At 38.2% G+C, this 23,942-nt stretch overlaps 2 protein-coding genes across 5 annotated transcripts in view; both read right to left on the bottom strand.

Moving 5' to 3' along the window:
• The window catches only part of ACOT12 (acyl-CoA thioesterase 12), a 41,979-nt gene that overhangs the window by 3,370 nt on the left and 14,667 nt on the right, over positions 1–23,942 (bottom strand). Inside the window, exons 5-12 of one of the 4 annotated variants that reach the window (XM_042448690.1) lie at positions 23,402–23,537; positions 21,428–21,584; positions 17,881–18,000; positions 15,735–15,885; positions 15,183–15,238; positions 13,880–13,943; positions 8,547–8,664; positions 4,792–7,168 (exon numbers count right to left, since the gene is read on the bottom strand). In XM_042448690.1, coding sequence (XP_042304624.1) covers positions 8,608–8,664; positions 13,880–13,943; positions 15,183–15,238; positions 15,735–15,885; positions 17,881–18,000; positions 21,428–21,584; positions 23,402–23,537 — 741 coding nt within the window. In that variant the 3' untranslated portion in view covers positions 4,792–7,168; positions 8,547–8,607. The other 3 variants (XM_042448691.1, XM_042448693.1, XM_042448692.1) reach the window with 3 other exon arrangements.
• LOC121921121 lies at positions 1,031–3,060 on the bottom strand. The gene is made up of 2 exons (XM_042448694.1): positions 3,012–3,060; positions 1,031–2,191 (listed from the first exon to the last, which is right to left on the bottom strand). The coding sequence occupies exon 2, from the start codon at positions 2,189–2,191 to the stop codon at positions 1,241–1,243; it is 951 nt and encodes a 316-aa protein (XP_042304628.1). The 5' UTR covers positions 3,012–3,060; the 3' UTR covers positions 1,031–1,240.

Below are 23,942 nucleotides of genomic sequence, written 5' to 3'. Positions count from 1 at the left end.
TTATTATCTGTTTTATTTTTCAATTCTTCCTCCTTGTCCTTTAATATGTTATTTAGCTCTGTTATTTTTTGTTTTTTCCGTCTCTGATATATTATATTTTGCTGGGTAAAAAAGCCTCTTATTGTAGCTTTAGCTGCATCCCATACTACTGCTATGTCAACCTCATTATCTAAATTTTCTCTGAAAAATAATGTTATCATTTCTTTCGCTTTTTGGACCACCTTTTCATCTTTTAGCAGTTCTTCATTTAATTTCCAAAGGTATTTCTTACATGGTTCCTTCAAATTTAGTAAAATCGGATTATGATCAGATATTTCCCTATTTAATGTTGAAACCTCTTCTATTTCTTTAGTCAGTGAATTAGAGACTAAGAAAAAGTCAATCCTTGAAAGGGATTGGTGCCTTTCTGAATAAAAGGTGAAACTTTTCTCGTCATTATGTAGATGTCTCCAAGTCTCAATTAGGGAGAAATTTGAAATTAACTTAAAAAAATTCTTGGGTAATTTGCCTTGACTCATATCAATTTTCCTTTCAGAGGCTCGGTCTAATTTAGGTTCAATCACCCCATTGAAGTCTCCTAATAGAATTATGTGTTCATAATCAAATTCTGATATTGTTTTGTTTAGTTTGGCATAGAAGGTGTTTTTGCTTTCTTGAGGTCCATAGACACCTACTATTAATATTTTTCTTCCTCCCCAAAAAATTTCTACTCCAACGAATTGTCCATTTCTGTCAATAAATATCTCCTTTGACTCTAGGTGGTTTTTAACATATATTATTACCCCTCTTTTACTTTTATCAATCGAACTTATATATTCTTTCCCTAATTTATTGTTTTTAATCAGTCTGATATCCTTTGTTTTTATGTGAGATTCTTGTATACAAACAATATCAGAATTAGTTTTCTCTAGGTATTGGAATATTCTCTTTCTTTTCTGGGGTGAGTTTAGGCCTTTTACGTTCCACGATAAAATTCTCATGTTTTCTCTATTTCGTCCTTAGGTGTAAATATATATATATATACGTATTAAAGAAAGCAAGACTTTTTTTTTCCAAAAAGGATTTAAACTTTATTTGAGTAATATAGTTTAATTGATCCAACAGTAAGAAATCAATTAGTTGCCAAGCTAAAATTTTAATTAATTGTCAGCAAATTAAAAAAAATAGTTTCTCAATCAGTGAAAATGTATAGATTCTTCTAAATTCGGAATTTTTAAATTTTACTTTTTAAATATCTTTCTTAGTTCCTCACTGTCTCCTCCGTTATCTCCTCCTCTTCGTCGTCGTTACCATCCTCACCATCTCCTCCTGGTTTATCTTCTCCTTCATTTCTCACTCCCTCATCCTCTATTTCCTTTTTCAGACCAATCAAAAACAGTCTTGCCTTCTCAGTCGAATTTAATCTCACTTTCCTCTGTTTCCAGGTCACTATGACTCCTTCTAGATCGTCCCATTTATAGAGAATTTTCCGGGCTTTCAGTTGCTCAATTAAGAAGTTGTATTCTTTCCTTCTTTTCAAAATTTTCCCAGGGATGTCCCTTAAGACTGTGATCTCTTTGTTTTCTATCATCAACTTTGTGGTAAAACTCTGTCTTAGAATTATTTCTTTTGTTTGCTTTCTTACGAAGTAGATCACAACATCTCTCGGGAGTTTTTTAATTTTCGCAATTCGGGAATTTAATCTGTAGACTCGGTCTATTTCCCACGGGAAGAGAGTCTCCGATTCCCCAATAAATTTTGCCAAAATTGGTGTGAGTAGAGTATATAAGTTTTCATTTACATTTTCAGGCAAGCCTCTCAGTTTTAGGCAATTTTCTCTTTGTTTCAATTGTAGTCTCAGTATTGATTCTTGTTCCTCTTGTTGATCTTTATATATTGTTTCTACCTTTATTTCCATTTTCTTCATATCAGTTTCCAATTTTTCCACCTTCCCATTGATTTTCTTCAGGTCCCCATCAATTTTATCTAGCCTTGAGGTGATTTCTCCTATTTCATTTCTCAATTCTCTCCTAAATTCTGCTTTTAATTCGTCTCTAGATCTTTCAATTGCCAGGTTTGTTTCCTGGTGCATTTTCCTTATTTCTTCCATCATTGTTTCGTTAATTTCTGACGGTCTGGGGGGTGTGTCCAGTGAAGATCTGCGAGAAGTGTTGACTGGTTTCGCTCCAGTTTTTCTAGTACCCACTACCATCTTGGGTATAATTCAGGCAAGGTGGGTTGAAGCCAAAACAAGTAACAAAACAAACACAGAGACAGAAATAAATTCTTGAACCTCTGCAAGGAGTAATTTTCTTAGACTATAAATTAATGGTTCTCCAGATTCAAATTCTATACTGGATGAATTTCAATCCCCAAATTCTCCTTCCCAATTCCTAAATCTTCAGAAATTTCAAACAATTCCAGAGGGATCAGAGAAATAGTAATAAAAATCCAAAAAATTCAAAAAATTCAGATTTTACCAATTTCTGGATTTTTTTCTTCAATTCTTAGTTACTTGTCAAATTTAAGTTTTACTTTCCTTTCTAATTATAATTTTACGAATTTAATTTCAAATCTTTTAAAGTTCCAAATTTATGTTTAAATTTCTTAAATTTGGTTAAAATTCTGATTTTAAGTCCAATTGTGTTCCCAATTCAGGTTTTGGTTTCAATTATCTAATTCTTAGTTTATAATATACTTATTTGTCCTTGGTCTATTATCTCTCTTTCCAAATAGTTTTCCAATAAAATTATCTAAGTTTACTATAAAAGTTTGTATTCAATTCCTCCTCCCTTTATTTTATTTCACGCACATAAACAAGTTTACCTTGTTTCTTCTGTGTTCTGAATGCTCAACCCCCAAACTATCAAACAATGGGAATTAATCTCCAGGATTTAAATCAAACCCAATCATGAGCGAAAAGTTACTTTCAATTTCAAATTTCAATAAGCTTCAATTATCCCTTTAACTGGGAAATAGGTTCTTATAAATAGTATGCGATATCTTCGTTTGTAATCCAATAGGCTACTTACTTATTATTTCCACCAGATAGTCAAGCTTAATTTCCTTTTTTGAGTTCCCTCCTGTTTTTTTTTTCCCCCTTTAGTTCCTCAAGTACCTAAAGAGAAAAGGTAGGATATTGTGATAACAAGTTAAATGCGTATACTACACCATTTAGGACAATAAAGCCCAAATTTGTTAACTACTCCCCTTCTTCAACTTCTTCAACACTTTCTATTATACAAAGAAAGAAATTACAATATGAATCTTAAATTCTCTTTCTCACCTTAATAAAGCATAAAGTTTAGTAAGGAAATACAGTTAAATGTTCAAGTATGTCTATATCTATCTATATCATCTAACTTAACTTTTAACAAAAGTAGAGTCATACATGTACTATAATATTTTGAATCAGTTTGTCCTTTATAATATTAAAGTCTATATAATCAAGTTGGATTGCTCTTTCTTCACCTTGGAATTCTACTGATAGCTCATTCAGAAAGGCTGCTTCAATAAAGTTCAAAATAGGTAAATAAAAAAAAGACAAGGAAAGAGAACAAATTGTTTCAGTCTTTAGTGGAGGTATAAAACAATGTTGCTGTCCTTAATATTGTTACTGTATTTCTTTCTAGCAATTGATGCTCTCTCACTTCTTTCTGCTTCCTCTCTGCTTTATCTCTCCCCCTTAGTAATAATTGGTAATAATGTCCAGCTGCTTCTCCTCCTTGATTAAAGCCACCTGCATGTGACCTTGGGTATGGGGAAACAACAAGAAGAAGGAAGGAGAGGGGCAAGAGGTATATGAAGTAATGTAGGATAGTAATTTAAAAGAAAAGAAAAGAGAAAGAGAAAGAGAGGGGGAAAGAAAATAAGAAAGAAAACAAAAAACCAATAAGAGAGAGGAAGAAGAAGAAAAAAGAGAAAGAAGAGAAGAGAAAAAAAAAAAAAGGAAAGAGACAGAGAAGAAAGAAAAAAAGAAGAAAAAAAAAAAAAAAAAAAAAAGAGAGAGAGAGCACAGTCTTTATTCAGGTTTCAAGCTGCCTTGAGCTCCATTATTGTCGTTTTTCACACTCTCTTTCAGCGGTAGTTGTCTCTCCCAATTGTCTAATATAGGATCTCAGTTCTCCACTTCTGTACAGATGGCAAATGTAGGACACTTAATTTAATAGCCAATATCCATATCTGGGAAACAAGTACAAAGTATACAACACAATCTGTTTCTCTCTCTTGTAGCTCGAGCCTCGATCAGCAGCTCCGTGTCCCACTCAGTTCATTTCGCTTTCACTTCACTTTCTCCCTTCAAATAGGAGGTTGGGGTTAAATATAATCAGCCGGCTTTCTACTTATTTAATCCTTTTCAGTCTCCAGCCTGTAGATAGATCTCTCCCCTTTTTTGTAGAAAGTATCACCTGGGTAAGCTCTATCTTCTTCTTGTCTTCTTCGTAGGAAAAAAGTTAAAAGTGGTGGCGGCACTTCTGCCAACAAGCCGCGGCTTGTGGCTCCTCGCTGCGGGCGTGGATGCTCAGGCTTCCCTTCCCGCTTCCCTGCCTCTCGCGGTCCGCGGGTCGCGCCGGCGTCAAGCGTCTCGCGTTCCACGTCTCCGATCTTGCTCTCCTGTCTCTCCTCGGGCAAGAGTTCCGAAGCGTGGGGTTACCAGCTGAGCCCCTCTGCTTCCCCTTTATCGGGGGGACCCGTTTGACCGGCTGGCAAGTCACTCCAGCCAGCCCCGACCCCGCAACCTACAATCACCCTCCGGAGCCTTCCTAGAGAGGTGATTCTTGCGCCGCCATAACCACCGGAAGTCTCAAGAACCTTGTAAGATTTTAAAGTGATCTTAACTTCCTATATTTCCTCTTCCTACATTTTCCAGTCTTTAAAACCAGAGTGAGCCTTGCTTGCTATGATCTATCAAACTAGTTCATTATGAAAACAATAATAATCATAATGTTAAAATAACTATTATTTTAAAATTTATTTTGGATTAAATAACACCATCATTCTATTCAAGGATACTCTTTAATTTAGCATCTATAACAGTTTTCACAGAAATATTTTAAAGAACAGAATGGAACTAAAGATGAGTTCAGTAACAGTACATGAGTATTTGTTTAGAATAGCAGTTAAGCAGAATCACTGACTAGGAACTGAAGTCCATCTGTCAACATTTATATTGTCTAGCATATTGTTTTCTACCGTTTTTACATTCTTGGTGCAATAAAAATAGAAGGTACACTGACCTGGCCTGTCAGATACTATAGGAAAATTAGAATGCAGAATAGATTGAAATATAGGGCTGTATATTTTTTTAAATATGCAGATTTACACACAAAGTTTGTAGTTCTATAGAAGGTTGTCCTGGGTGAAGAAATAGCCTTGGATGCTCCCTTCTTGTTCTTGCAGAAACTGCAGCATGTGTCTTTTGCACTCAAAGAGGGGAAAGGTGACACAGCAGGCCTGAGCCACTGAGCTTGGCCAGCCCACAGACCTGCTGTCAAACAGTTCCTAAACTATGCCAAATCGACAGGGAGCGTACTTGTTTGGTTTTTGGCCCAAGGAGATGGAGTTACTGCTCCTCTTTTTTATTTTGTTAGCGTTTTGTCGGCAAGGCCTTGGATTACACAGATGCTGTAACATTGGAGTGCTTTGTAGTACAAGGTAGGATTGCTCTGTAAGTGCATTGGGCATAATTCTACATAGTTCTGCTAACTATAAATATGCAGAGGGCTGAAGGCTGTTTATTTAAATACATTTTCACATTTTGCCAAAGTTTTAATAACAAAAGAAACAATTAATACAAAATTTAAAATATCTAAATCATAACATCTGAAACAGTATTACATTTTCAAAAGCAGCATAGAACAGATGGGCAGCTATCCTAGTCTGGGGACTAACAACATTCCCCACACCTTTTTAGTAGTAAATTTTAAAAATATTTTTGCTCTAATAAAGGCCCTTCCCCAAACCTCTATGGGTTGTGAGGAGCAATTTTGTCATCTTGTAGAAAGGGGCCAGCCAGTCCTATAAGAGATTTTTTTTCCAACTGAGAAGTGGCTGGAAGGCCTTAGTTTTGGAAGAAGGTCCTGCTCAGCCTACCTTCCTATAGCACATGGGAGGCCCTGCCAACAAAAATACATGAATTTGAGGGGAGGGATTATAAGGGTCTCTGCACTTTCATACACCCTTGGCTTAGAATAACTAGGTCTTTAAGACTTGTTTAGAAGTGGTCAGGAACACACATCCATGCTGACATGTAAGGGCATTCCTTATCTTACCACCTAACATGTTACCAGTGGCCAAATAGGTTGGGCCAGATGGTTCTTCAGATGTCCTTGTCAAGCCTCTGTATCTAGAGGATCTTACTCTATCTTCCGCTTGTGTGTGATATCTTCACAGTAATACTGGCCCAAAACATTTATTTTTAAGATGGCCATCTTTGGCTACTGAAACTTTTACCCAACAGAGGACCACCAATGCAATTTCAAAAGCATGAAATAAATGCATTACTGAGACCTGACCATATTCTGTTCCTATATACATATGACTGAACAGCAGAGTAATATATACATTTGCATTAAAGTGCTTTTTAGAAAAACTATTCTGTCACGATACAAAAAAGTACAGTATATACTCAACTATCAGTCGCCCTCATGTATAAGTCAAGGGCAAGTTTTGGGGCCAAAATTTTGGATTTTGCCATGACCTGTGGATAAGTTGAGGGTAAAACTTGGAGGCTCCTTCAGTGTGTGTATGTGTGTGCACAGCAAGAGGGACTCTAAATTGAGGTTTTTGCTTCAGCATTTCAACTTGGGTTTTACCCTTGACTCCTTAGGTAGTAGGGGTGGGAGGGGGACTGTTTGTTTAATTGTGCTGTAACAATTGTAAAGTTCTTGATTATAAACTAAATGGTAGATCATTTGCAAGATTGTAAACTTTATTCTGCTTGCCCATTTAGTCATAAAAATTAGAATGACTATTGGTCATTTTCAAGTGCCTCTAACTAAACCAATCATGTCTCACTCTCTCCCCCCCCAAAAAAAAAGCAGGGCTCAAGGTGGCCTTAAATGCAGTTCATATTTTTGCTCTCAGATTCTAAGAACTGAATATATAGGAAAACTGTATCTTCAGTTGATTTCAATAGGCCAGCCAGATTTTCAGCAAAATGATGGGTACCTTGGATGAAGTAAGAGACCTTTAAAATATAGGAAAGAGAGTTTGTGTCATTTCATGCAATAAGAAGCAGTGAAATTAACTTAGTCCATTCCATACTGGTGTATTCATACATTAGTGTTTCACATCAGGCTGGTCAGAGCCACATGAGGGTACAGTAATTATCCTAATAACTTTCAGTGTCAGCTTGCCAGGTTTTGTGGTGGAAACCCCAGTCCAGCAGGGGAAGTGCACTGGCATAACAATGCAATCCTATGGATTCATGCGAGAAGGGGATTCAAATATTTTTGAATTCAAAAGGCACAGAAGGAAGCTATTGTGCTGTTGTAGTTCGAGCATAGTGGTTTGACTATGACTGGAGACCAGGGGTTCATTTTCATCTCAGCCATGAAGCCCACTGGGTGACCTTGATTGATCCACACTGCCTCAGAAGACGGCAATGGCAAACTCCCTCTGAAAAAACTGGCCAAGAAAACCCCTTAGGGATGCCTTAGGTCAGAAATTACTTGAAGGCATACTACAACAACAAGGCACGTAAATTATCTGAAACTACAAATTGTTTCTGGGGCAAAGCATGTCCATTTCTTTTCAGGCTTTTAACAACACAAGAGACCTCAGTTGCAGTGGGGATGGGAAATTTCCCCACTTTGAACAGGCTGACTGATTTGAGTATGATTAAATACTAGAACAAAATTTGACTCATTGTGGGATTGTTGGTGGTGTTAGATCAAGATGTTTGCTCTAGTTCAATCAAATGTGTTGGAGCTTTTTATTTAAAAAGAGCCCAGACAAACAGGCAGGGATTAAAAAGTCACCCACTCTGCATTCCAATCTGCAAGAACTGATCTATGGGATTTTGTTGTGATTTAAAGGGCTATACCCACACACATCCATTTCCATATATACACTCATTTACACATATCAACTGGTGTCCTTTAGACAGTTACGTAGTAAATTAGACTTATGATCTTGTAACTTCTTTGTATTCACAATTGTGATCATGGAACCACTGTGCCAGAATTCTGTGGGTGCTATATGATACAATCAGCTTCCTCTTGCCAGATAGTAACAGTGCTGCAAGGAGTTGAGATACAACCCCACAGAGGTTCTTGCTTTTGCTCCTTACACCATTGGTCTCTGACAGGAGGGGGTTGGTCCTGCAGCACTCTGCTTCTTAGCAGCACAGAACTCTGTTACTCAGGACAGCTGGCTGGCATTTATTGTGGGCTTTGGCAGTTGGATATTGACATGAAGAGTAGCTATTCCTCCAAAACAGGATCTCAGCCATTGTCCTCAATCAAATTATCTTTGCATATCACTTTGGGAAGTATGGAAAGAGAAACAAAAGCAAACAAAAATGCAAACAGTAAATAATTTCATTTAATTATAAAGCTACCTACCATAGAGGAGTTCACATAGATAAGGAATCTTGCACACTGGATTTTATTTCTGTAGTGCTGATTAGAAGGTGGAAAAACTTTCAAGGCAACTGGCTTCACTGCTATTATGTAAGGATCTCTAAATTTAGTAAATGTAGCATTAGTATCTTATAACAAACATGTATGAAGTAAAAATGCAATCTTCTCCACTTCATAGAATCATAGAGTTGGAAGAGACCGCAAGGACCATCCAGTCCAACCCCCTGCCATGCAGGAAATTTAAATCAAAGCATCCCTGACAGATGGCCATCCAGCCTTTGTTTAAAGACCTCCAAAGAAGGAGACTCCACTCCGAGGAAGGAGTGTGTTCCATTGTCGAACAGCCCTTACTGTCTGAAAGTTCCTCCTAATGTTGAGGTGGAATCTCTTTTCCTGTAGCTTGCATCCATTGCGCTGGGTCCTAGTCTCTGGGGTAGCAGAAAACAAGCTTGCTCCCTTCAAGTATTTAAACAGGGCTGTCATATCACCCCTTAACCTTCTCTTCTCCAGGCTAAACATCCCCAGTTCCCTAAGTCGTTCCTCATAGGGCATGGTTTCCTGACCCTTCACCATTTTAGTCGCCCTCCTTTGGACACGCTCCAGTGTGATAACACTTTAGGGTAATGTGCATGTCATAAAACAGTAAATTTATCAACCTTGTATTTTTTGTGTGCGCAAGGAGAGATTGAATTTAATGCCTTAAATGTTCATTGTTAGTATGCGTCTTTGTTTACGAAGGGCAACTGTGGTGAATGGGGAAGAGGGATGTGCAATGACTTGAGGAACTATGATAGAGATAAGAAGGAGATTGCTTCAGTCTTCCATCTGCTCTTGCTTAGTTATTTTTCTCTTTCCATTCCTGTATATTTTCCCCAGTTGGGCATTTTGTAAACTGGTTCCTAGAAGCACCGTCAGTCCCTTTTCAGTATTCAAATGTGGTCAAAATAAACATGTTTAGCAGAGGAATAGGCAAGGTGTATACCCTCACTGTCACTCTTTTTATGTACAAAGTAACAATCCAGTAACATGGAAGTTCTCTACCCAATTTTTCAGAGTTCTGACATGAGGAGAATCTCCACAAATACCAGAGGCTTTCCTTTTCAGATACTGCTGTCTACATGAGGAGAGAGAGAGGATATCTCTGATATCTATATTTGATCTATGGAAAAGCGGTATACAAATAACATGTATTATTATTATATGGGACTAATTTGCTCCCTCTGCTCATACATTTATTTTGTTGCCTTTTAAAATGTCTCAGTGGAGCTACTGCTTTTGCAAAAACTTTCATTCTTTGATCTTTCAGGGCAGAGCATCATTCCAAATTGGCAGTAGTGAGTTCCAGTTAAAACCATCACTATGGGAATGGTACATAGGGGAAAAGGACCACTAATCAGTGAAACATTTGCTAGAAGACTGTTTGGCTGTGGGATTTTCCTAGGCTACTGGCCATTCAGCAGAACCTGTGTTCCCTTTAGAAAGGAAGTAAAAAGATATAAGTATTAAAAAGAACTACAGTATTAAGCTAATATCCTCTGGAGTGCTGCAGTAGTAGGGGTACAAGGGAGAAGGAAGATTTGTTGCAAAGGTCTTTCATTTGCACAACTTTGTCTCCAACCCTGTCTGTTTTTTTAAGGTAATGAGGTGGGTTAGCAGAGTAATCTGTGAGGTTTTACACACTTCCCCAGTCATACATGGCTTTCTTTGAGATATAAGAATTAAAGAGTCATTGGCCTTATTTCCATTAATTCCTGGGGATATAATTTGATAGATTCTGTCCTTTTCAGTAACACTTTCTATGACCTTACAAGTTCTGCATGTATATCAAGTGAACAGAAATTGAATTTAGTATCTAAGATGTCAAGTAAATACCAATTAAGACATGTTCTTTATAACTTCAATTGTACTTGGGAATTTGTAGCTAAATAACTGTGAAGCTACTTTTCACTGCTTCTTGGTTGAGCCTTTGCTACACATATTTTCATTTTTCAATAGGCAATCAAACCAACAGGATGGCAGATACGAGCAAAAGGTGAAAAGTTATTGCTCATTACAAATCAAAGATATTAAACCTGCTTCTGTTAACCTGTGTCTAAACAGCTCTGAAACATTTTGGCTTCTTCCTTTGCTCTATTTTCAAATCCATTTTGGCTAGCATTTTTAAAATAGGTAATAATTTATTAATGAAATCAAGATATATAGTTCCGTAGTGGACTCACAACAGTTCTAGGTACCAAGCAGTATGTATCATTTTTGAGACCTGATGAAAAATGCAATCTTTTGTGTGTGGCTCAAAATGGCCACTGAGTTCAGCGGGACCTTCTTCTTAGTAAACGTGTTAGGATTGCAGACTATACCTTTCAGTATATTGCAATGAGTGAAACAGGAGCAAATGGTGCTCAGGAAACAGTGCTCGACTAACAGGTGACACTAACAGGAATGTTTTGAGTGGGTGGGGATGTCTCTGGGGAGGAGGTCAGTTCCCAAACATAGGAGATAGATGGAAGAATGTAACATGTAAAAGTAGAAGAACCAGCACTCATTCTGCGAGTTTGGAGCTACAGAATTGATTTGAAGCTCTCTCCCTTATCAGTAATGATGAGGGGAAGAAAGAAAAGTAGCAGTGTCAGTCCTCGGAGAATGTGCATGAGACTTGGAAATCCAGTACATGGAATGGTTTCTTCAAATCTCAGAGGAGGCATGTCGTGGTGGTAGGGGACTGCATGCTGAGGGGTACAGAATCAATAGTTTGTGTGACTGACAAGATGTCTTGAGTGATGTCCTGTCTTTCTGAGGCAAAAATCAGTGTAACGGAGAAGCTGACAAGACTCGTTAAGCCCACTGACAATTATTCCTTATTTTTGGTTCACATGGGAACTAATGATACTGCAAGGCATAGCCTTCATAATATCACAAGAGATTATGAAGCTCTGGGTAGGAAGCTGAAGGGTTTGGATGTACAGGTAGTTATTTTGTCTGTTCTTCCAGTGGAAGGGCACAGACCAGGAAGGGAAAGAAAAATAGCAGAGGTGAACAATTGGCTCCACAGATGATGTTGCCGTGAATGATTTGGATTTCTGGAGCATGATCCGCCATTTAACCACCTTTATATCCTGCCTTTCTCCCTACATCATGAGAAAGGAAATAAATAAATAAATAATGGTGTGTGGTTTCATTTATCTGGCAAGAGATCGGTCGGTTGTATTTCATGGCAGGAAGGTTTTTGTTAATAATCTGAAAGATTGGATCAGGAAGGACAGGAGTTCATCAAGGGCAGGAGATAATAGCCCTGATGTTATACAGGGAATAAGGCAAATAGCACAAGAACCCAGCAGTGGTGGAACCTTTAAAAGACAGATAGGAAGTGCTCCATGGATTTAGCTGTCTCTGTACTAATGCAAAGAACATGGGAAGTGAACAGGATGAACTTGAACTCTTAGCACAGCAAAGCCAATATGATATAATAAGCATCACTGAAACCTGGCGGGATGCATCTCATAACTGGAATGTGGATAGAGGGGTATAACCTAAACAAATAGACAAAACAGGAAGGGAGGTGGAGTGGCATTATACATTAAGGGTGTGTACACCTGTGAACAGATCCATAACTTAAATCCAGGAAGCCAAGTTGAGAGCATCTGGGGAAAATTAAAGGGGAGAGAAAAAACAGGGATGTGGTGGTATGGGTCTACTACAGACTTCCAAGCCAAACTCAGGACTTGGATGATGTCTTCTTGGAACAGATTACCACACATTCAGAGAGGAAAGATATAGTACTAATGGGGGATTTCAGATATCCTAATATTTGTTGGAAGTCAAACTCTGTCAAAAAAGTTAAGGTCCAACAAAGTCCTCACTTGCTTGACAAGTATCCTCAAGGTGGAAGTAGAAACAAGAGCTATTTTAGATCTGGTCCTAACTAACAGTAATGTTCTGGTTAATGGAGTCGAAGTGGCAGGATCCTTAGGAGGGAGTGACCAGGGACATAGCCAGGATTTTGGGAAGGGGGGGTCCAGACTAAGTGGGGCTTGGGCACAGCAGTGCACACCATTCATTGTATCTAATGGAGGGGAGGTCCGGATCCCACAGTCTCCCCCCCTGGAGTGACCATGTTCTCCTGGAGTTTGTTATACAGTGGAAAGGTAGGTTTTCTAGAGGTAGTATCTCTCACATCATTCAAGAGAATGCTGATTAAAAACAATCAATCTGTATTTCACTGATGAGTTAACCAAACTTCTGAACATACAAACAAGCAGAAACAGTGAGTCGTGTACTAAACAGGTTTTTGAACAAGAATCTATGGTGACAGAAATACAAGAGAGTAAAGCAGCGCGGAAGTGGTAGCCAAAAAACCCATAGTAACCTTTTTAAAGTGGGCCTGTCACATCGGCGGGCTAGCTATTGCCTGATTGGAGTATCAGAGGCTCACCAAACCCCATATTATTAACAATGGCATGTGCTTGAGCATTTGTGTTTTTTTACACTGTGGGGTGGGGGCAGCAGAACTGAACCCCCACTGATGGGAAAGAGCCCCTGTATACATAGGTTCGATATATACTGGCATCCTGCTCTGTATTTATAACATCATAAACTGGATTTATGAAACTAAATTATTGGAATGTGTTTATGGTCACTGCACCATTGCAATGACTGAAAGTGCCCCCCCAACCTACCTTTAAAGTCAGGATGCTCTCCACCACCACTAAAAGAATTTGCAAGGCATTGGACAGGGGGGTGCTGAGTGATAACAGATCCTGCTCTCTCCCAGAAGGAAGGTGCTTTGCGACAGGCAGCAGTATGTCTGCCTGTAGTAAAGCCCCTCAGTGGTGGGAGAGGGCTGGAGGTGTCATCGTATACTACTTTGCTCTCCAGAACCTTAAAAACCCTTCTATTGATGGAGCTGTGCAGCTGAAAAGGTAGGGTTTTGGGGCAGCATAAGGAGACGTAGCTGTGATAATGCAGCTCAGTCATCACAGCTATATCTCCCAATGTGGGATCTTATCCAATATGTTATAGTTCCACCCTTCGCCCTGTAAATCTACTCCTCAGTGTTTCCAAGTTCTCCAGAACACAGCAGATGGGAGAAGGATTTAAATCTACTAGCAGTGCCAATTCTCCTGGTAGAACATTGTCTAATGTAGATTATGTCACTGTTAGTCATAACCTAAATGTTTTGCATGGAGGATATACACATGAAAATGCTAAAATAAAAATGATTTGAGGACTGCAACTCCCAGTATTCTCACCATTGACTATGATGAGCTGCTGGGAATTGCAGTCCAACAACACAATTCCCATCCCATTATAAATCTTACTTTGTTGCTTCCATCCCAGAATTCAGGGATGCAACTGTCTTCCTTCTTCAAGAGATGGTATTTCCTGAAGTTGATACCATGTGGAAAGAAGGCAAAAAGAAAACTAAGGAAATCACCAGACTGTGGAATATTTAAATGTTCATCTTTAGGCAAGAATGTGACAATCCTAAACCAAACATCAAATTATTCTTGTTCTAGGCTTCTTTCACAAAATTAATAAACAAGTCACCACAAGTTGTGAAGGTTTGGGAAAGGCAGTGGGTGCTGCCCAGCCAAAATTCAATATCAGACTTGTGCTCTTGCACCAGCAAAGAAGAAACTCATTCCCTCAGTGTCTCAGCTGGTCTTAGCTTCAAAGACATCTCAGTTCTCTAAAGGGCATCTTTGGGGTGCATAGGAGGCTGCAGCAAATAGGTGGACAATGTCTCATTGCATCTTTCCTGAATTCCGCTGTTTATATTGGTGGAAAGCCACCAGTGCATCTGCTCCATGACAGCACTCTTCATTCCCTTTAACTACCATTCTGTATGAAGGAGTAAGTTTCTGAAGTGTGTGCATTCAAGATGAATTTATACTATGTGGATAGATATCAAATTGATTTGACTTGCATTCCTATCCATTTATATGAAAATATTAGTATCTTATCCTCTATTATAGGATTGCAGGGCAGCCTACAATGAAACAATATAAAAAATTAAAACTGTGAAGAAAAATTTAAATAAACTAAAATACCATTTCACATGTTAAAAGAAGCTGAAACAATTTAAAAACCATGGTGCGTTATAGACCGCCCAAAAGCGGGTGGTCTGCCGCCGCCGCCATTAGCTGCACCGAGAAGCCCCAGCGGCCAGACCATGAGGCTTCCCAGCGCAGCTAAAAAGAAGCGCCAAAATGGTGCTTCTTCTTGGCACCTGGAAGTGGAGGCGCGAGGCGCGCACTCGCGGCGTCACTTCTGCCATGCCACGTCCGGATGCTGTGAGTCCGAGACGTAAAGATGGCGGTGCCCGTATGGAAGGGTGCCGCCATTTACTACATGCTCCACACGTACTAGGGACAGGGCCGGTTAGGAAGGTAAGATCCTTCCTAACCCTAGCACGCCTCTTTCTAACCCTAGTACACGCAGAGGGCGTACTAAATGGCGGTTTGTAACACGCCCATGTGCTTATACAGCACACGAGGATTTTATCATGAGGTGAGCATTTTCATAAATTAAACATGGTCAGCACTATATCAGCAGAGAAATAGCATAACTTACTCAGTTAATAGTATCTGAAATATCTTTTATCTTTTGAAATTATTATACCTGGTTAATCTAATTTTCTTACGCGCAATAGCTCCATGGTATCTTCTTAAACCATCCTTCACAGTGAGCAAGCAAGAAAAAGACAAGATTCGTTATAATTCATGTATTTTAACAACACTTTCCAAATTAAATATATTGGTATTTTATTTAAATCTCAGTTTAACTAACAGATTCTACATGAGAAGTTTTCAAGAGTATAATGCAACTTTGCTGGTTAAAAAAAAATCTTAGATGAAGATGGCCCACAAAATAAAACATGTACTTTTACTACAAAGCAATCTGAAAAGCATAACTCTGCTCTGGCCTAGAATCAGACAACTATTATAAGATCTTTCACCTGGGAATGACACAGTAATTCACAGACATGACTTAAATAATCACTTTCCAGATTTAAAAAAGATCAACCCAAAGCATTTTAGAACAAGTGGCTGAAATGAGAAGACATTTGCCTTAAAATGTTTAAAGCCCATTTTTGTTGCTATTAATCTAACACTTATAAATCAATAATGTGGCAGAGTCTACTTTCAACCCATGCTGTTAAAAAGAGCTCACCTTTGTTGAGGGTCTCACTCTGGGAACAATAAGAGATTCTCCATGTTCGTTTAAAATATTGAAAATTAGAAAAGCACTGTTAATATGCCGTGGTTGACCTTTCCCCCATTCCTCACAGTTGTAAGCTTCAACACGAACGCCAACCTCAATACTGAAAGAATAGCATATAGTGAATTTACTAACCAAAGTTTAGCAATCTCCAATTGGGCATTACAAGTCAACAGTGGAAAAGCAAACTTGAAAACTACTTTTTTGGACTGCAGTTCCCTGAATTTCTAGCTAGCATGGCCATAGCAGATGTGGTTTTTTTAGGAAGTTGTAGTTCAAAAACGCTTGTGGAAAACAAGTACTATAAGGAAAGGTTGACATAATATGAAGAGAAGAGGACTTGATAGCACTCTTCAAACACCTAAAAGGCTGCCATACAAATGTTGCTAAACATTTGCCTAAAGGGCAGGACAAGCACCAGCTGCCTTGAAATTACTAGAAGACCTCCTTTGACTATTAGGGGAAGCTTTTTAGTGATATGGGTAGTTTCAACAATGAAGCCAACCATATAGAGGAATAATAGGCTTTCTTTTATTGGAAGTCTTCAAAAGAAAATTCTGGATGGTCAGTGGACTGGGATGTTTTAGATTTGGATTTCCTTCACTGAGCAACCAATTGTTCTGGGAGCCTTTCTCCTTATCTATGATTTTTTAATCACAATATTATACAGAGTAGTTATAATTATGTTGCATTGCATTTCAATTTTTAAGCCATGAAGAGTTCAAGTTTTGGGAGAATGTGGGTATCAATAACATTAACAAATGTTAATAGTAATAATAGGTACTTTTGAAAAAAAGCAGGAAATATAATTTCTAGATAGTAATTCTATGTACTCTTGCTCGGGAATATGTCTTATTGAATCCAGGAACTTATTTCATTGTAAATCTGTACAAGGCTTTCATCGTAGGTCTATGATATCAACACCAATATTATTCAATATTAATACAGAATATGTACTATCAGTACATAGAAGCACATGTCATATGGGTTGCCTTTTTTCTTTAAAAAAAAACATCAGAATTTAAGTCACTGGAATACAATATGTTGTGGTGTTTGGCGAGTGGTAAGACTCCATATGAACTCTACAGCCTTGAAGACGATAGCTAAAGGTTAAATTCAGTACACTTGTGAACTTCCAGAACTTCTTTCCCTGTACCTTTCTGCACTGCCTGAAAACCAGTTCTCCAATTCTCCTGTCCCCCTTTGTAGGGGGTTTGAAAGGAGAGAGGTATTACTTCCCCTCCCATTCTACTGGAATTCACTGTTCAACCAATGGAAGTTTACCATTGGATCTTCTCTTGAGTTCCCTAAATACTATCATTATATTTGTTTTTATTGTTATTTGCTATCAAGTTAACTATGATGTATGGTGACCCTATGATTGAGAGACCTCAAAGATCCCTGCTCATCAGGTTATCAGGGGAATACTTATTGGAAGATCAGAACCCGCATATTACCAGGCTAATGGCCAATTTTCTGGTAGAGGCAACAAGATTATGTCTTAAATTTTAATAACGATCCTGAAGTTTTATTGTAAATGTATGTTGTTGTTGTATGCCTAATAAAGGTTGACTGGCTGGCTGACTGACTGCTCATCGATCGCCTTGCTCAGATCTTGCAAACTCAAGGCTGTGGCTTCCTTGATTGAATCAAGCCACTTGCAATGCAGGTTTCTTCTTTTCCTATTGCCTTCTACTTTACCAAGAATTATCCTCTTATCCAATAAATTATATTGCCTTACGATGTGTATGAGTATGACAAAGTATGAAAGCCTCAGTGTAGTAGATTAAATTGTGTTAAAATGATGGTGCTAGAGGTTTTTAAAATGAAAATGCAGAAGCAGAACACTGATGTTAGTGAGGAAGTGGTCAATAATAATAATAGTACATGCAGATCAGAGACTATGATCTATAGTACTATATACATGGATAACAGTAATCTGAATAGTATGTTTTTAACACATAACAGTATCATTTTAAAAACATATTTTAATTTTTATATTATTACTGCACTCTGATAAGAAAAAACAGTTTTAAAATCAAAATCATTCAGGGCAATGCTACACAGTTAAGTATATAAAAGGAGGGTTTTTTTTTACCTTTTTTCGAAAGTATTGTTAACTATAGCATTGAAAACTAGCCGGTCGCCAACAGCTGAAGGTCCATGAAATTTAAACATATCTACGGATTTCAAAGTTGGATGCATATGACACAGGCGACTGAATTGAAACATGAGTAAGGAAAAACAGAATAAAATGTATATCATCTCTTTTTTTGTTCATATCAATGTGACTAGTCAATGTTTCAAAAAAGGCACGATCTATACAAATCATAAATTCCGTGTTTAAATCTAATTCTGATTTTATTAAAAGCTCTGAAATAAAAATGGCAACCTTTAGAGATCCAATAAAAATCCAGACTTATTTCCTGGCTGTGAAGGAAGAATGAAGATGTAGGGATGGTGACATCTTCTCTGCCTTGGTGGCATGTCCTTCCTTGTTGCTCCTCCACTGAGCACAGACTCTTTGCCTATCATTCCCAATGTCCAGCTAATCCGGGGCCCATTACCCAGTTGGTGGACAGGCCACCCCTGGGTGGTTTCAGCCAGGAAACATGCTGCTGACCAGGCACCTTTTTGTAATCATCCCTCCCTGGTATGATGATTAATGTTACCTTTTACTGTTTTTGGTAACTTGCTCCTTCTTCTACAACTCCTTGTCCTAACTTAGGGGTTTGAAATTTTGATACTGGACTAGATTAATTTGTAGGGAGATGAGGTCTACATTTCTGTGTCCTCACTTTGAGGATGCCCTGGAGGGATTTTGGGGAGGAAGATATCAAGGGGCATGCCCCATTTTTTGGCTTCCCTGTCTTATCTCTACACGAGGAAACACACAATACGCAGATGCCTGTGAGGTTCCTGTTTACTGTCATCCTTCAAGTTCCCAACAGGCAGCTGCAAGTGCAGTCAAGACTCAAAAGACCAGTGCATAAACCATTGGCCTATGATGTGCCAAAGCTCAAACAACTATAACCAACAAAGTTGTGGCCATTCTAACTCCAATAAATACATTTGTAATGTCTGTCTAAAATCCTTGCTGTATTGCCTGGCGGATATTATTCAGTTCTGATGGTGGTTCTAGTCATGGATCATATAGCTATTTTTTTTAAAAAAAAACTTTTTATCTTTCCTTTTCTTTTTCTCAAAGAAATTTTGAGAATTTTGCCTTTTATCTAGTTTAAAAATCAGACATCTGAATCATACAAGCTTCTGGTCATTGGTACAAAACACATTTTTCTCCTATTCCCCTTTGTCTCTAAACACCCACAAAAAAGCAGGAGGCACCAGCACAGACTAGAACACCAGACAGCACTTGAAACAGACAATATTCTTCCCCCACTATTTCATGAAGGCACACGTTTTGTGAAGGCAAACCTCTTTATCTATACAAGTTATTAAAAAGTTACACTTGCAGCACAAAAAGGTGAAGCTACCCTTCATTGTTACAGCTTGCAATTTAATGTAAATATTCCATAATTACAGGAGAAGCATTAATTACAGGGAACTAGTTATTTTACCTTATTACTTCCCAGCGCTGTACACATGGGAGAAGACACTGACACGGTTCTATTCTACATATTTTAAAAATTTACATTACTAGACCCAAAGTGGAATGTAACTATGGGCAATTAATTAGAAATTGTTCTTGTTTGGAGGTTCTAGCAGGGGAGTGCAGCTATCGTATACCCTTGACTGAAGAATGGTACACTCCTTCTATCTGGGATGGTTGTCCTCTTCCACCGAGCACGCAGCTTCAGGAAGGAGCAGTGAGGGAGGAAGGAGACACTTGCCCAGGCAACCAGATTAGCTGAATCAACCCTGGCGATCAATGGAGTGACAGATGTCGCAGCCAAATTGTCCTCACATCCAGGCAGTGGTGATAGGAGGAAAAAGGCCACTGTGCAGAGACCATGAGGGAGGTAAGGGAGTAGATAAAAGGTTGTGCAGTGTCAGCAGAGTTTGCCTGGCCTCTCTCACAATTACTGTACGACCTTGGAAAAAGTGCAGCCACTAGTGTAGTGCACCAATAAGATTCTTGTCAATAGCATCCACCTAATTATATGTGAACAAAGAAATATCTTTAAAAAAATACCCACAGACTGCATTCCTTTATATGTGAGAAATTTGCTAAATCCTCCAGTAAATTTATTTTAATAGTATATAGCTCCTAAAAATGTTGCTGAGATCTAGGCAATCTTTTATTGTAGTATAGGTGGTAGTGTCAGTGTAAAATTCCTCTCCAACTTTTGTTTAGCTCTGAGATAGTATACTGTTTTGGAGTACTATTTATCCTCAGCCTTAACTCAATTACCCTTCATGATGTACCAGAATTGTTAAGCGTGCACAATTATCTGTTTCTAATTAATTGAATCGTACATCTTTATAATGCATTCAAATTACTTTGGTTTTTCATTAGGAATAATTTGCTCCTCCTATTTAAATTGCTAAATATCTCATTTGCAATACTCACAATAAAGACACAAGCAGATTAAAGTCAAGAATGGAGGGGAGAGAGTTAGATGAAGTTTGCAATCTTTTTTAACTGTTGTGATTGGTTTCAAAACAGATAGCATTTTATTAGAAAGGTTAAACCTTTCATGCTTTTACAGATGGTAGTATAATATACTTGAAAGAAAAGACCAGGTCTCATTCTAGTGGGTGTCTGCTGGTTCCATCAATTATGCATCTTGGTTAGCACAAGAATATAAACTTTAGAAAAAGAGGATTAAAAAGAAGAGGATTTAAATTTTAGAAAAACCTTTCTGAGCATTTATTCAGTTTGTTCTCTGAGAGCTGCTTTTAAAAAAAAGTGAACCTCATTTTTATTCCTTGTAAGTCTGTGGCCATAGCAACTCTAAATGGCACCTGCAAAGGTCAAATCTAATTGTGCCTTGTTTTACAAAATCTTTGTAGCAAGGTCAGTTACTTGTCAAGCAGAATGGACAAATCTCTGTCACCATTTAGCACTGTTTCAACAACATTCCATTAATTTTAACCTGGCAGATTAGGCTCATCACTTTTAACTATAAAAAGGAAATATTGCAATTTGATATATGTTTCTTTTTTTTACAACTAAGTAATGACAACAACAACACATTTTGTTGGACCAGTTTTATCTTGGGAGGGGAAACATTTATAGACACAAATATATGAAAGGTATGCTTACACATAAATACTATCACTCAGGTCATGACTGTGTAAAACCTGTGACAGATTTGCAATTTTAATAAAATGAGATGTTTGTCTTGCAACAAAGCAAACCCAGTTATTATTGGTATAAGTTCAGGTTACAAATCAAAGCTACATGAATAATGAATGGGGATGACACATCCAGCATCCTAGCAATGAATCAGGCCCACTGGTGTGTGAAGGGAATTCTAATAGAAATTCATGTCTCACATACAGAAAAAGAGAGAGCTACATGTACCAAGCAAAAGGGGGATGATGGAATTCTCTGCATGATTAGATGAACATTAAAGTAGTAGACAAAAAAAGGCTTGTATTACCCACTAGATTTGTCCAGCAATATCTGTCACAGAAGAACACTGAATTTCCCTGCCAAAAAAAGAATAATGATACTGTACCTTGCTGAAATAGCAGCCACTGTCTCCATCCAAGCCATAATTTGGCCACCAAATGTATTTCCTTGATGATTGGCATGAGGTGGCAAGACAAGTTCAATGCTCTGCACATGAGTAAGATCTGTGGAAACTACATCTTCCTCTTGATTGCACATTTGGCCTAAAATGTATAAAAGAAGTTGTTGAAGATATCAGAAAAACCGCTAACCAAACAGCACTTCTTGACTCTCTTATTTTAGCATCTTCATTCTGAAATCAATATTCCTAATATAGGTAAGAGTTTGTAAGGTCTTTATCCCACAAGAAAAATTCTATAATGTTAAGGCTACATTTAGAAGAGTACAAGACAGTTTTAATGAGAAACTAATTGGTGTACCCTGCTAATAACGTACACTTTGGAGTATAACCTTTGATTACAAATCCATTCAGACATAGAAAGAGGGAGCTGCCACCAAGGAAGAAGAGGTAACTATAGAAAAGGTAAGATGTTGGGTTTTTCACATGCTGGTCATTACAATCTGTCATATGACATGATGTTTGGCCTTTGCCCCAGATAGATCTGTTTTACAATCCCAGTGTTGCCGTTTGGATACACCTGAATGCTTTGTACTTTGAACCTATTTATCTAGTTGTAGAATTCGTATTTAGAAGATAAATTCAAATTCCACCTTGTGACTTCTTCATGAACTGTATAGTTATTTAGTGAGATGTTCTGTTAATACCAACTAATTTCATCCTGCTTGCTTTTTGTTCCTGTTAAGAGTGACCCAGTGCAACCTGTGGCTGTATATTTTTAAAGAGAGGAACAGAAAGCACATGAGCTATTTTTCATCATATTATGCTTTGGGAAATCAACTTTTCCCTGTGAATGATTTGTTGCTGGTTATTCCTGGGATAAGTCATCTTTAATTACGATGTGTGTGAAATCTTCACTGCGATCGCAGGAATATCACTGGATAATGCCCATTTAAACCCTCGATTTTTCCCATGTGTGGGAAAGTTCTAAGCAGAAATGAAATATTATACCATAAGTCTTGATTTCAGCTACTCCAAGCAAACCATTAAACCTATGACATCCAAACAATAATACCCTTATTGGATCAACCAAAATGCATAATTATATGTTGCAAGCTTTCGAAGTCACTCTGGCTTCTTCATTAGGCAAGGTGTTAAAACAAACAGGAGAAAAAAAACGAAGATGTTAGTCATAGGCCTGCATTTTGCTGTTTCTAGTCTTAGTTCAGATGGTAGGGAGGGCTGTTTGCAGGCTGGCACCTCCTCCTTTGGCCATGTGGTTACTGGGAGAGTCTCCAAGTCCAATAAATTTAATGTCCATTAGAAACAGCAAAATGCAGGCCTATGACTAACATCTTCATTTTTTTCTCCTGTTTGTTTTAACACCTTGCCTGAGGAATAAGCCAGTGTGACCTTGAAAGCTTGCAACATGTAACTGTGCATTTTGATTGGCCTAATAAGGTATCATTGGCGTGGGACAGACGGTCTCAAAGTGTTGTACCGCCGCCAATTCTAGGGTTAGGAACCGCACACCAACTGTCTCTAACTCTAGTACTTGTGGGTGGTGGACTAATGGCTGCGCCCCGTGTACATGGGCGCTGCCATTTTGCCGTAGTGGACGCATAGCGTCCGCATTTCACAGCATGTCCATTAGTCACGAGTGCGCCATTGGTTCTGATGGCTGCGGTGTCCCTCTGAAAGGAAAAAGGGCGCCAGCAGGCCACCCTTTTGGGACGGTCTGTCCTGCGCCATTGTTTGGGCCAACATAGCTATAGGGCCAACACGGCTACCCCTGGATGTTTTGTTAAACCTATGAATCTATGACGCCCCTCACCAGAAATAACACTGCCTGGGTCCTAAAGTGCCTTACACTCCTAAAGTAAGCCAACCTGCCTAGTGCTGTCCTTGAAATTCCTCATTTCTTGGGAGAGGGAGGAATATTCAGGAATGAGTTTGCTTTACCATCATCTATGCCATATTCTTCCATAAGATTGTTAAGTACATCTCCATGACCCAACCGGATCTTCCTTCTTTCAGCAGCCAGATTGTGCTCGATGAAATCTTGTGCAGTGACAAGTTTTACTTGTTTTAAGACAACCTGAATATGATGTTAAAAATGGTTTTAAGTGAGAGTAAAATTCTTCTTTGAACCTATTTAACAAGAGTAATGTCTGGAATGTATTCTGTTACTTTTATATCAAGGTAAATTCATGCTACACAAAAAAGGTGCTTGCCAAGTAACATCTTGATGTATATATTCTCATATATTACAGATTATCTTATTGCTGCTGTCTAGTTCTGAATGTACAAAAAGAAATTGGGTTAGCTTTTTCAAAAACTTTTTTGGAAAACAAAACTGGAAACATAAGATTGTCTTGTGCTAAATGCACTAATGCTGTGACAATTACTTCCCATACAATGACCTATGTAAAAACTAAGGGTGAGAAACAACAGGGATGTACAGATCTCCAAGACAGACTGAGGAATTGAATGATGCCTTCCT

The sequence above is a fragment of the Sceloporus undulatus genome, chromosome 2, assembly GCF_019175285.1.
Source record: "Sceloporus undulatus isolate JIND9_A2432 ecotype Alabama chromosome 2, SceUnd_v1.1, whole genome shotgun sequence".
In the NCBI taxonomy this organism is placed as follows: Eukaryota; Metazoa; Chordata; class Lepidosauria; order Squamata; family Phrynosomatidae; genus Sceloporus; species Sceloporus undulatus.
This window is presented reverse-complemented; position numbering and strand designations above follow the sequence as displayed.